General features: G+C 43.0%; 1 protein-coding gene across 1 annotated transcript in view; it reads left to right on the plus strand.

Annotated features, from left to right (window-relative positions):
• LOC119562437 (myosin-2 heavy chain-like) overlaps positions 1-13083 on the plus strand; it is a 375936-nt gene that overhangs the window by 89295 nt on the left and 273558 nt on the right. Inside the window, exon 3 of the mRNA XM_037875622.1 lies at positions 982-1126. Coding sequence (XP_037731550.1) covers positions 982-1126 — 145 coding nt within the window. The remainder of the gene's footprint in view (positions 1-981; positions 1127-13083) is intronic.

Genomic DNA, 13083 nt, shown 5'->3' on the forward strand with positions numbered 1-13083 from the left:
ATATTTTCTCCGATTTTAGAATAGAGGTAACGGTAATTCATCATTAGGCCAAACACTTCTAGAATTTAGTACATTAAAGGTACGTTAACTTCAGAACGAGCAGATATTTTCAATGAAGATACCCTACGAACGTAAGGAAATGATTTCATTAAGAAAGTTTTATGCTCCCCGCTCAACTACCATTTGCCAGCATCCGCAGAAGAGATATGACCGTGCCGAGACCTGTTCCTAGCAGCCCTATCAAGGAGAATATAGTCGCTTTACCAGCAGTACATACCTACGCAAATAGTAAACTTTACATTATAAACATATTTTCACAGATCCTACATTATTACGAAGAGAAATTCTGCAACAATTTTTAATTTAGGATTATGAGATTAATAGTAGTGTTTTTCAATGTTACGTTAGCAAATAATACGTTTGCCTGTAATTGCGGATAAAAATCGATTAAACAGCCACCCCCAAACTTTTCGGTGCATATTCTCAAAATTTGGTAGGGAAATTTTGTTGTGAATACGTTTAAAAATGGCGCATTCAGGCCAACATGATTTTTAAACATTTATTCAGGTAATTTGATGGTCTAACACAATGTTATTACTTGACAAATAACTGTTACTTAAGGAGTAAAAGGGTATATTGTATTCGTCGGAATAATTTTAACAGGTGGAAGGAAGCTCTTCCGACCCTATAAAGAATATATGTTCTTGATCAGGACCACTAGCCGAGTCGAACTGGCAATGTCCGTCTGTCCGTACGTCCGTACGTCCTTCGGTCGGACTGACGGTCTTTCTGTCCCAATGAAAGTGATCTGGGAAACTATAAAAGCTAGAATGATTTTGATTTTTTGATCACCTATCTACCTATCTCCAAATTTTTAGGATAGGACCATGCATTAAGAAGTTATCACGAATATGCTTTGCTTTGCTGATTTAGCTAAGTAACCGGTATCTGATAGTCAAGATACATGTCTTTTATTTATAGGCGTGTGTTATATCTGGGGAATCTGGAGCTGGAAAAACTGAGACAACAAAATTTATACTACAGTACTTGTGCACAATCACTTCAAACATTTCTTCGTGGATACAACAGCAGATCTTGGAGGCTAACACAATTTTGGAAGCGTTTGGTAAGTTGAAATTTTTAAATATGCAAATTGTTTTGAAAAGAATGAAAGAAGTTTTTGTCAGAGGATTGTAACGCATTGAACGAAACTTCAAAACTGTTTAGAATCTATTGATTTGAAGCTTGTTTAATGTGTGCATTAGGCCGGTCCTCACTTGTATGGACACTTTTAAAAGTCCGCATTATGCCATTTCAGGAAGATATTTTTACGACGTACGCGGTTTGGGATGTGAGTTTTCAACACAGTTTGGATTTGAAATGCAGATTCTTAAGGTTCCTGCGCAGCTCATGCTTTTTTCAGCAGGTTGCGACGCCGAATTTAACGACCATAACGCTTAAACCTGTCTATCACCCAGATTTTATAAGAATTTCTAAAAGTTAAAACGGGATTTTTTTGAGTGTTACAAACTACCACCTTTATTTATTAATTTCCATGGTTATTATAACATTTTTATTTTTAAATAATACATTTTACATATATACGCACATCCTTGTTTTCTCCAGCGCATGGTGGATCAAGGACTCATGTTAAGTGTTCGTTTCAAACAAAAAAATGTCTCTAATTTCTTTACAAAAAACTGAACGTCCTCATTAATAATTATTGAATTTGCCTATTCGAGTGTCAGTGTGAACGGGTGTTTCTGTCGATTAGGAGAAGCTGGACAGCTGTTTTCTGGCGACTCTGAGAAGCAGTGGACAACAGCAGTTTTAACAGCGAATGTTAGATTTCTGCTGCTGATGTTAGCAGCACTACACTACGAAGAAGACCTAAGGAGAAGCTGGTCGCGTTTATAACAGAGCTTTTATATTTCCGAGTTTGTAAATCAAAGTTAGCAATAAGTCAAAGATTGAAAGTCTACAAATAAATATGACTAGTGAAGTTCAACATATTTCTGAGTTTTTATTACAAAGTGTGTGAAAGACCCCCAGAGTAGACTTCTGCTCAACTTTGACGATCGGGTGCGAATCGTCACAACATTTTGGTGGCCCATGAGGGGAACATACACTCATAACTTCATCAGCTTCCAATATTTGTAAACATACTTCAATCTTTGTGCTTACTTGATTGCAAATCTATTATTAATTTAAACCAGCAAAGTTACGCAACCTTTGCCACGTACATCGCCATAACGGAGCCTCGAACGAGACCAGGATATAAACCATATGGCATTAACAGAAACCAACTATTCAGCGGCATGGAACCTTGTGGTAAAACGATACAACAACCCTCGACTGCAGTTCATGTACAATATGAATGCACTGTACGGAATCGAGCCACTGTCCAAGGAGATCGCGGTGGACCTTAGGAATTTGTTAAACTTGGCAAATGTATGTATTAGTGAATTCCGACGACTACACATTGCCATTGATTCCTGTGATCATTGGTTGGTACATCACTTACTCACAAAGCTGCCTATCAGCACAACGCAGGCCTGGGAACACTCCCTGGGCAACAACGTGGAAATCCCCACCTTCACAAAGCTGGAGGTGTTTCTTCACAGTCGATTGGTCAGCATCGACCTAATCGAGAGTAGGAAACCAGCCGTTCCAGTTAGATCATCTATACAATCGACCAACCATCGCTAGACAACCAGACCATCGGGAAACTCCACTGTTAGGGGACACAGCTTCCACAGTACTCTTGAGTCTGGATCCATCAGGTGCTCGCTCTGCCAACAGAATCACGTTCTAAGACGGTGCCCGGACTTCCTTGCCAAGGATTGTTTCGCGCGAAAGGTTATAGTCGACCGCTCGAAGGCATGCATCAACTGCCTTAGTGCTTCCCATTCTCTCAGTCAATGCAGCAGCAACCGAAACTGCTCGCAATGTGGTCAACGGCACCACACTTTGTTACATTTCCCGAATGCTCAACAAAGTCCTTCATTGACTCCTGGAGTATCCCGACAGCATACTTCAGACTCTGGTCGGAGCGCAGACGCGGTACAAAATGCACCATCAACGCAACTCTTCAGCGCAGTTGCCTCCCATCTGAACTCAACGACCCTTCTTGCTACTGCACTGGTTCGGATCGTAAATAACTCCACTGGGCAGTCAGCTTTAGTTCGAGCTCTCATCGACCATGGCTCGGAAGGCACCCTCATCACGGAAAACATCGTTCAAGCGCTTAGACTCAAACGGCATCCTGTTCGAGCTGAGATCACGGGAATTGGTAATACTTCGCATAATCAGTGCAGGCACAGCACCGACTTCACCATAATCTCATGTTCAGGATCGGATTTTAATGCCTACGTATCCTCAGCCTTCATCCTTCGGTCACTAACAGGTCATTTACCAAAACAAAATGTAAACATTAAGTCCTGTAAACATCTCCAAGGGTTATCCTTTGCAGATCCTAATTTTATCAAGTCAGGTCGCATTGACCTACTTATCGGTGTCGACATTATCCCGCAATTAATGCTTCCGGACATACGGAAAGGGACGGTTGCAGAACCAATTGCACAAAACACACAACTGGGCTGGATAGTTTTTGGACCAGCTGAAGCAGCCCAGACGACATCAATCTCCATTCGTTGTAATTTGGCAAACCTAAACAACATGGTACAGAGGTTTTTCGAATTGGATCAGGTCTCCACAACACGACAACTCAACGCAGAGGAAAAATGGTGTGAAGACCATTTTCAACAAACTCATATCCGTCAGCCGAATGGGAAATATCTAGTTCGTTTGCCTTTAAAAACGTTGTTTGACCCCACACAGGTGATCGGCCGGTCAAGACAAATCGCATTAAACCGTTTCCACGCCCTGGAAAGGAAACTTAATCATCGGCCAGATTTCAGTCAACAGTATGCCAGCACTATTCAAGAGTACTTTGATCTAAAGCAGATAAAAGAGGTAAAAGGTAGTGAGGAAGAACACACTAGGATCAACGCTCAAAGGCAACTCTCAATCTCTGCGTGCACCGTTCCACATCATGCTGTGATCAAAGACGACAGTTTAACTACAAAGATGCGCGTCGTATTCGACGCTTCGTGCAAAACGTCTAACGGGAGGTCTTTGAATGATATTTTATGCACGGGTCCCGCCCTACAAAACGATCTTGGAGGAGTTATACTCAACTGGCGTCTCCATCGGTATGTCTTCGTGGCCGATATAACGAAAATGTATCGCTGCATAGATATGCATGAAGAAGATGCCCAGTATCAGCGAATTTTCTGGCGCGATGAAAAGGGACTCATCAAGGAATATTTTTTGACTACAGTAACGTTTGGCACTGCCTCGGCACCCTTCACAGCGATTCGAGTCATACATCAGATTGCGTCCGACGAGCGCGAACGCTATCCTCTGGCCGAGCATGTCCTTAAAAAAGAAATCTATGTGGACGATGTTCAAACAGGACACGAGACCATCGACGGAGCTCTAAAAATTCGCAATGATGTCATCGCAGCTCTGCAATCAGCAGGCATGGAGCTCAAGAAGTGGGCATCCAACCATCCAGATATCTTAGAAAGCATCCCAACTACAGATCTCTCTAACAGTAGCATTTTTGAGATAGACAATAAGGACTCCATTAAAACTTTAGGGTTGTATTGGCATCCAAACAAAGATGGTTTTGGTTTTAATCTTAAGTTTTCTCTCAATCCTATATTCACCAAACGTTCTATACTATCCACAGTAGCACGCTTATTCGATCCGTTGGGATACCTGGCACCAGTGATCATCGCTGCGAAAATCCTGTTGAAGGAAGTTTGGAGTTTTCGTATCGAGCGCTAGGATGAGCCCCCCCCATCATTAGATTGGGACGACCCATTGCCAGATCAACTCGCCGAGCGGTGGCGACAGCTCATTCAAGAGCTCCCCGACATTGAAGAGATACACATCCCTCGGTGGTTAGGCTTCGATTTAAGGCATGTCTCGACGTTGCAACTACACATGTTTTGTGATGGATCACCCATGGCGTATGCAGCATGCGCTTATCTTCGAGTTAGTTGTACGGATGGTTCCGTGCAGGTTAACTTATTAGCCGCCCGCAGTCGAGTCACACCTGTTAAGCCGCTAACAATTCCGAGAGTTGAGTTATCCGGAGCCCTGCTGTGTACACAATTAGCCGATTGGATTGTCAATCAACTTCAAGCATCACATCACACCATATCCGTACACTACTGGTCGGATGCAATGATAGTGCTGTATTGGATCAGCGGTGACCCTAGGCGTTGGAAGACATTTGTGTCGAATAGAATTGGAGCAATCCTGGAGGCAAGCTCGCCATCGCAGTGGAGACATGTTCTTACGCAAGAAAACCCAGCAGATTGTGCTACACGCGGACTCACCCCTTCCCAGCTGAAACACCACACGCTTTGGTGGAACGGACCACATTGGCTGCATCTTTCAGAGGAGCATTGGCCAGTCAATCCAGTTCAGTCCCCAAAATCAGAACTTATTTCAGGAGAGCAATCCTTAAAGCACATCGGAGCCCACATTTGTATAGAAGTGCAACCATTTATCGAATCATATTCCTCCTATAATAAACTCTTATTCGTTACAGCCTATGTCAAACGATTCATTTATAATACTCGTCACAAAAAGCGGATAGACTCACCGGCCCTATTTAGGTATCTGAATTTCAACAGGCTTTGTTCGCACTGGTGCGGATGGTTCAACAAGAAGTCTATTCGGAAGAATTATCAAGACTACGATCCAACAAATTTCTATCCAAACACAACAAACTCAGCCAGCTATCACCGTTTCTCGACGATGAGGGGCTCATGAGAGTTAAAGGCAGACTTAAGAATGCTTTGCAGCTCTCCATGTCTCAACGCACACCAATAATCCTTCCAAAGGCCCACCACTTGACGATTTTGGTTATAAGGAACGCTCATCACAACACCTTACATGGCGGTGTGCAACTAACTTTATCTACAATTCATCAAGTTTTCTGGATCGTCAACGGTAAACAGGCAGTAAAAAGGATTCTGCGACAGTGCGTAACCTGTTTCAAACACCGGCCGTCACCATCAAGCCAACTGATGGGAGATTTACCAGCACACCGTGTCAATCCGCCCAAACGGGCGTTCGAAGCAACTGGAGTTGATTACACTGGTGCGATTGAGATAAAGTCATCCAGATTCAGAGGTCACACTTGCTATAAAGCATACATTGCAGTTTTCATTTGCTTAGCGAGCAAAGCGATTCATTTGGTAGCAGTCACGGGAATGTCGGCACAGCATTTTCTGTGGGCGCTGCAGCGCTTTATCGGACGTAGGGGTTTTTGTCAACATCTATACAGCGACTGTGGAACCAACTTTATCTCATCCGACAAGTCTCTAAAGCTGTGGACCAATGAATTCTATAAAGGAATTGAAGAGACAGTAGTTCCTGAACTTACTCTTCGAAACATTCAGTGGCATTTCAATCCTCCACATAGTCCAAACTTTGGAGGACTCTGGGAATCCAACGTAAAAGCTGTTAGAACCCATCTTTATCGATCGTTTAATGGGATTCGAATGACGTACGAGCAGCTGTCTACCATTCTTGTCCAGATAGAAGCGTGCTTGAACTCTCGGCCATTATGCCCCTTAACGTCTGACTTAGATGATTTGCAAGCTCTCACCCCTGCACATTTTTTAATCGGGGATTCGATGATGTCACTCCCTGAGCCTAGTCTTAAGGATTCTTCATTAAACACAGAGTTCCTGAATGGTCAAAGGATGTTTCGCCTCTTTTGGAGAAAATGGAGTGCAGATTGGCTATCTCATCTGCAGGCGCGCCCCAAGTGGCGCCACGAAACTGACAATCTTCTGCGTAACGACATGATCATCATCAAGGATGATCGAACTGGTCCTTCTGACTGGAAATTAGGGCGAATCATCGACTTACATCCTGGGGCCGATGGGCTCGTTCGAGTAGCTACAATTAAGACCTCAACGGGTATTTACAAGAGGTCTGTGTCAAAGATTTGTCGTTTGCCCTTGCCAAGATTTACTGAAGAGTCTAGCCCAAGTACACAACCCATGCACCTTTGAATATACCCGCATTCACTCCATAACACACTTCAACCTTTTCAGAGTTTAAGCATGGTCTAAGGCTTTGAATACTGGGTCCAGTATTGGGGGCGGCATGAACGGGTGTTTCTGTCGATTAGGAGAAGCTGGACAGCTGTTTTCTGGCGACTCTGAGAAGCAGTGGACAACAGCAGTTTTAACAGCGAATGTTAGATTTCTGCTGCTGATGTTAGCAGCACTACACTACGAAGAAGACCTAAGGAGAAGCTGGTCGCGTTTATAACCGAGCTTTTATATTTCCGAATTTGTAAATCAAAGTTAGCAATAAGTCAAAGATTGAAAGTCTACAAATGAATATGACTAGTGAAGTTCAACATATTTCTGAGTTTTTATTACAAAGTGTGTGAAAGACCCCCAGAGTAGACTTCTGCTCAACTTTGACGATCGGGTGCGAATCGTCACAACACAGTTTGACCGTATATTTTTAAGGTTCCTAGTTTCTAGTTTGTTTCTAGCCCGTTTCCGTCTCCTTACTTCTAAATTAAATTTTTAAATTACTTGTATTGCATTGCGCTGCGCAGGAAGCCCAAGAATCTATATGCCGAGTCCCAACATTCTAGCTCTTATAGTTTCAGAGATTTCAGCGTTCAAACGGACAGATGGATGGAATTTAACTGAAAAATTTTCTGAAAAATGTTCGTTCTTTATCCGCGAAGTCACATTCTTAGGTCATAAATACATAAACAACGGTATTTACCTGATGATAAAAAATATGATATTAAAACTAACCCCGTTTCTTTCGATGCAGATGAATCAAGAAGATTTGTAGCCTTCTGCAATTACTACATACTTTATTACCTAACTTCTCTCATTATTCAGGACGTATTACTCTCTTTTGCAAGTAAAATGTAAAACTCGATTAGACTCCAGAACATCAAAAAGCTTTTGAGTATCTTAAGAACGCAATATTTCAACATACTTTATTACAAATCTGGCTGAAATCTGGAAACCATTTTGTATCACAACAGATTCTTGTAGACAAGCAATCGGAGCAGTCGTAACCCAATCACATGATGGGGTAGACATCGCGGTGGCATACGCATCACGAACATTTACAAAAGTAATAAACAGAATTTAACAGCGATACATTGGACAGTTATTCATTTTAGACGATATGGCAAGACCTTTACTATAAAAACTGATAAATAAACATACTAATTTTCAATAAAAAAACAAACTTCCACATTAACAAGAATGAGATTAGACTTAGTAGAATTCCAATTCACAGCACAATACCTAAAGGTAAAAAATAATGTGACAGATGCTGTTTGCAGCAGAACCACCAAACTTCATTGATTTAGGATCATTTCAAAACTGCAATGAATAGATGCGCTAAAAGCTGAGTGCCCTCTGCGGCGCGCCAACAGCACCATGTTAAACGTAACAGCACAAAATGTTAAATCGAAAAACGAATACTATTCAACACGTTTTGTCATTCACTTACGCTAAAACTTCGAGAAAGTGCACGAGCTCTAAAAACGAAAGCTAGGCTATTTTATTTTAATTATAATAGGAAAGGCCGAAGTGGGATGCAAAACAGCATCTCCTCGAACATTGGTGACCCCGACGTAATCGCCCTCTCGGATTTTAGTAAAGAGCGCATTTTTCGTCACAAACTTTACTTGTCTGGTCAACGCCGTCAGGCACATCACACATATATATAAAGCAAACCTTCGCACATTCGATCGAGATCGCACCCCTTGCATTCGCAGATTACAATCGAATTCTTTAATCTCAATTTGCGTTGTTCGGCAGATCAGTTAATATAACCAACCGTGCTGCGCGTATCAGTGCAAGCGCCATTTCGCATAAGCAAGGCAGCATCGATCAGCGTACATGCGTATGCACAGTCACACAGACATATACAATCATTTGGAAAGAGCGGTAATCGCATTCTCGTTGTGCCCAAACTTAACTTTCGGCATTGTCAAAGGGAAATCATTTGTGCGCCTTCAACGCTGGACCGCTAGTCGTGCTACAATGAACAACAGTTAAGATGACCAACGATGCTGACAACTTTCAAACGGCTGGCAAGCATAATGTAGGAACGGGTGTCGCGGACTTCTACATGGTCAAGCGCGCATCTATTCAGCGCCAACGAAAGGCAATGGGCGAACATTTCAGCACCGGCGACATGAGCACCTATGATGAATTCGATTTAACAGTTCGTATAGACACTGTAGAGAAAGTGAAGGACGATTTCGAAATGTGGCAAGATAAACTCAAAAAGGTGGACCTGCTCGAGCTCTCATCGGATTCATGTTCCGAGTTTGCCATTTCCTATTGGAAGGCAAAGTTTTTCTAACTCTATATATGTATTCCTTTACAAAGGAACATATCGCATACAGCAATTCCTCCTAACCAAGATATCACCACTTTTCTCTCCCCGTTAAACAGGCGCAAGTGCCCAGGTTCAGCGGCAGCTACGAGGATTAGCCAGCTTTCATCGCCATGTACAATAGTGTTGTAGGTTACATCGAGGATTTGAGCAGGGTAGAGAAATTTCTGCACTTGCGTGCATGCTTGAATGGCGCAGCTCTCAACACGATCAAATCATTGGAGTCTGCCGATGCCAACTACGACAAGGCATTGGAGTTACTTACAGCGATTCGATAATAAGTTGCAACATTTCCAGGGTCATGTTCGAGCTATCTTTGGACTGTCTGCGTGGGCTAAGTGACAAAATCAACTCGCGTCTTCGTGCACTTAGCACCATGTCAACGATCTCTAAACTGGTCGATGGATTACTCGTTCACATTATCACACGCAAGCTCGACCATAACAATCAGAAGAGATGAGAGGAAGCCTGCCATCTGACAAGCCTCCAAGCTGGGCTGATATGTCAGCGTTGCTGAGAAGAAAAAGACGCATGGTGGAACACCTCAATAGCGCTACGGTACCAGCACCGAGCCTTCGAGCCGACGCTTCCATAGATAAAATTCTTTCGTTGTCACATCCAGCGATAATAAGCAATTTTGTACCGTTTGCGATTCTAAGGAGCACCATATTGTAAAGTGCCCATTATTTATAAATCTGTCTCCAAGGAAGACAAGCGCTTAAACCTGTGCCTAAACTGCCTCCGGCGAGGTCATGGCTTGCAGCAATGTCGCTCAGGGCATTGCAGGCACTGTCAACAAAAGCAACACTCGCTGTTGCACTTAGCCCCTATAGCGGCTCAATCACCCACATGTGCACCTGGCTTGCAGCTTGCAATAGAACCCCACCGTCACCACCTTGCCTAAGCACAGTTCCGAAATCGTTGTTAGCCAACCCTCAGAGTTCGATTTGCTTCCTACTGCAATTATTTACGCCAGAAGCCACGCAGGCATATATATACCATGCCGTGCTCTTTTGGATTCCGGATCCCAGCTTAATTTCACCACCACGCGTCTGGCTAACTAGCTCCAGATCAAGGTTCATCATGCAGCCGTATCGATTTCAGAAATAATCGAGTCAACGATGGTATCCAATTCGTCAGCTGACTTCGCTGTTCAGTCCCGCGACAAGAGACTTACCACATCCTTTTCAGCAGTTATTACTCGGTCGATAACTGACTACCAAACGAACCTTGATTTCGACCTCTCTTACTGGAGCATTCCTAAAAACATATCTCTCGCGGACTCCACGTTTTTCAAATCTCAGAGAATATATTTATTGCTTGTAACCGGTCTATTTTCCGACCTAATTTGTTGGCTGGCTTTGGGTGGACACTGAATCGTTCGCAATGGGCATTCATCTCTAGCACCGCTTCGTAAAGTAATTTTGAGAAAGACTCCCTTTCAGATTGTTGAAAGATTCTGTGAAATCGACTACTCCTGCAGCGGAACTCCCACAATATCCGCTGATCACGAATTATGCGAGTAGCATTTCCATCAGGGCTACTCTAGACTTGAGTCAGGTCAGTACTCAGTTAGGTTGCCGACCAAATTCAGCATTGACACGTTAGAAGACTCTTTTCAACGCGCACTTAGGCAATTCAAAGCGCTCAAAGCCAAGTTGGAACAACAACATGTTTTCCCACAATTCCATTTACCGCATCATTGCGTGGAGAAATCGGCAAAGTTGCTCGTCGTTTTCGACGGTTCCAAGTCCCCGTCAGGAGTATCTTTAAATGATCTTCTACATACGGGCCCGTCGATACTGCCTAATTTTTTTTTAATTTCGCTTCCTAAGGTTGCTTTGCGCGGCGTTATTTGTAAGATGTATCACTGCGTGCGAGTAACTCACCCAGATCAATTTCTTCAGTGTATCCTATGGCGTGATCATTCAGATGAAGAAATAAGCCATACACACTTGATACCGTAACTTACGGGACCAAGTCTGCCAGCAATGCAGCAGCTGGCTCTTGATGAAGAAATAAACTCCCCATTGGCTGCGAAAATCGTTCGGCAGGATTTTTATGTAGACGTCATAGTTTCAGGAGGAAACTTCGTGGAGTAGGCCATCGAAATCCGCCTACAAGTAAAACAACTACTGGCCAAAGATCATTTTCCAATTTGGATTGGAACGAATGCTTACCGCAAGCAATGCATTACGAATGGAATTCGCCTACGTAAACAAATTCATCAAGGTTACGCCATCGTATTCAGCGAGTCCAAAGGCATTACTCAATCCAGATGATCTTAAAGGCAGAACGCATGTCTTGCTGAAAAGCATACACAATGTGCATTTCGGCGAGAAGTACAAGGTTTAAAGCACCCGCTGTCTCCTAGAAGCAGCATTTAATGTAAATGGCATTGACTTTTGCGGTTCATTCTGCATAAAATCGGAAGTAAGGAAACGCGCGCCAGAAAAGTGCTACGTTTAAATTTTCATTTATTTTGCAACAAAGGCAGTTCATTTGGAATTAGTGAAGGACCTATCAACATCATCATTTCTCGCAGCACTGAAACTTCGAGGGAAACCATTTTCAATTTTGACTGACAACGCTACTAACTTCATGGGTAATGGGATCGAGATAAAAGAAGCTTCGCGAGTTATTTTTCAGTGATCCACGGAGGAGCAAGATTGTCAGCAACTGTATGGCTTTGGGAGTCAATTGGCATTTTATTCCCACTCGTTCTCCACACTTTGGTGGATTATGGGAGGCTGCTATAAAGTCAGAAAAATACCATTTCTACCGCGTCGTCTACTCTCTCATTTAACGAGCCTCGAACCATCATCTGTCCAGTCTCAGCAATGCTCAATTCAAGAACTCGTTACTATATTTCAAAAGATCCTAACGACTTGGAGATTCTGGCCTGGCCATTTTATCTGGGGCAAGGCAAATGCAACAATCGACGAAACTGATTTAACCCATCTAAACGCATGCCAATTCAATCGCTGGCAAAAATTGTGCCAAATGCAGCAAGCATTCTGGAGGAAGTGGAGTACATTCTACTTATCCCTGCTTCAAGAGCGTGGGAAGTGGCAGGCGACCAGGCAAACTCTTCATCCCGGAACTATGGTCATGATAATGGAAGGCAGTGCACCACCGCTCAAGTGGCCTCTTGGCAGAGTGAACAGCGTCATCACAGGAGAGGACGGCATTGCAAGTGTTGTCGTCATCCGCATAGCAAAGGGACTGGTCAGGAGAGCCATAGCAAGGATCGCCATTCTGTCAATCGAAACCAAATCGGTTGAAAGTCTTAATCTTCCAACGGTTGGAGAATGATAGCAGTATAACGCCCGAACTTTATTGTTTTAGTATAACTTCAAAGCTTCAAAACATTCGCTAAAAGCTGTGTGTTATCTGCGGCGCGCTAACGGCACCATGTTAAGCGTAACAGCACAAAATGTTAAATCGGAAATCGAATACAGTACAATACTTACTGTCATTTACTCACGCTAAAACTTTGAGAATATACACGAAGGCTTGGCCTTTTTATTTTAATTCTACAAGGAAAGGCCGAGGTGAGATTCAAAACAGAATCATCGATAGAGATGCCCTATCAAGAAAAAG

Source organism: Drosophila subpulchrella, unplaced genomic scaffold (assembly GCF_014743375.2).
Source record: "Drosophila subpulchrella strain 33 F10 #4 breed RU33 unplaced genomic scaffold, RU_Dsub_v1.1 Primary Assembly Seq47, whole genome shotgun sequence".
Taxonomy (NCBI): domain Eukaryota; kingdom Metazoa; phylum Arthropoda; class Insecta; order Diptera; family Drosophilidae; genus Drosophila; species Drosophila subpulchrella.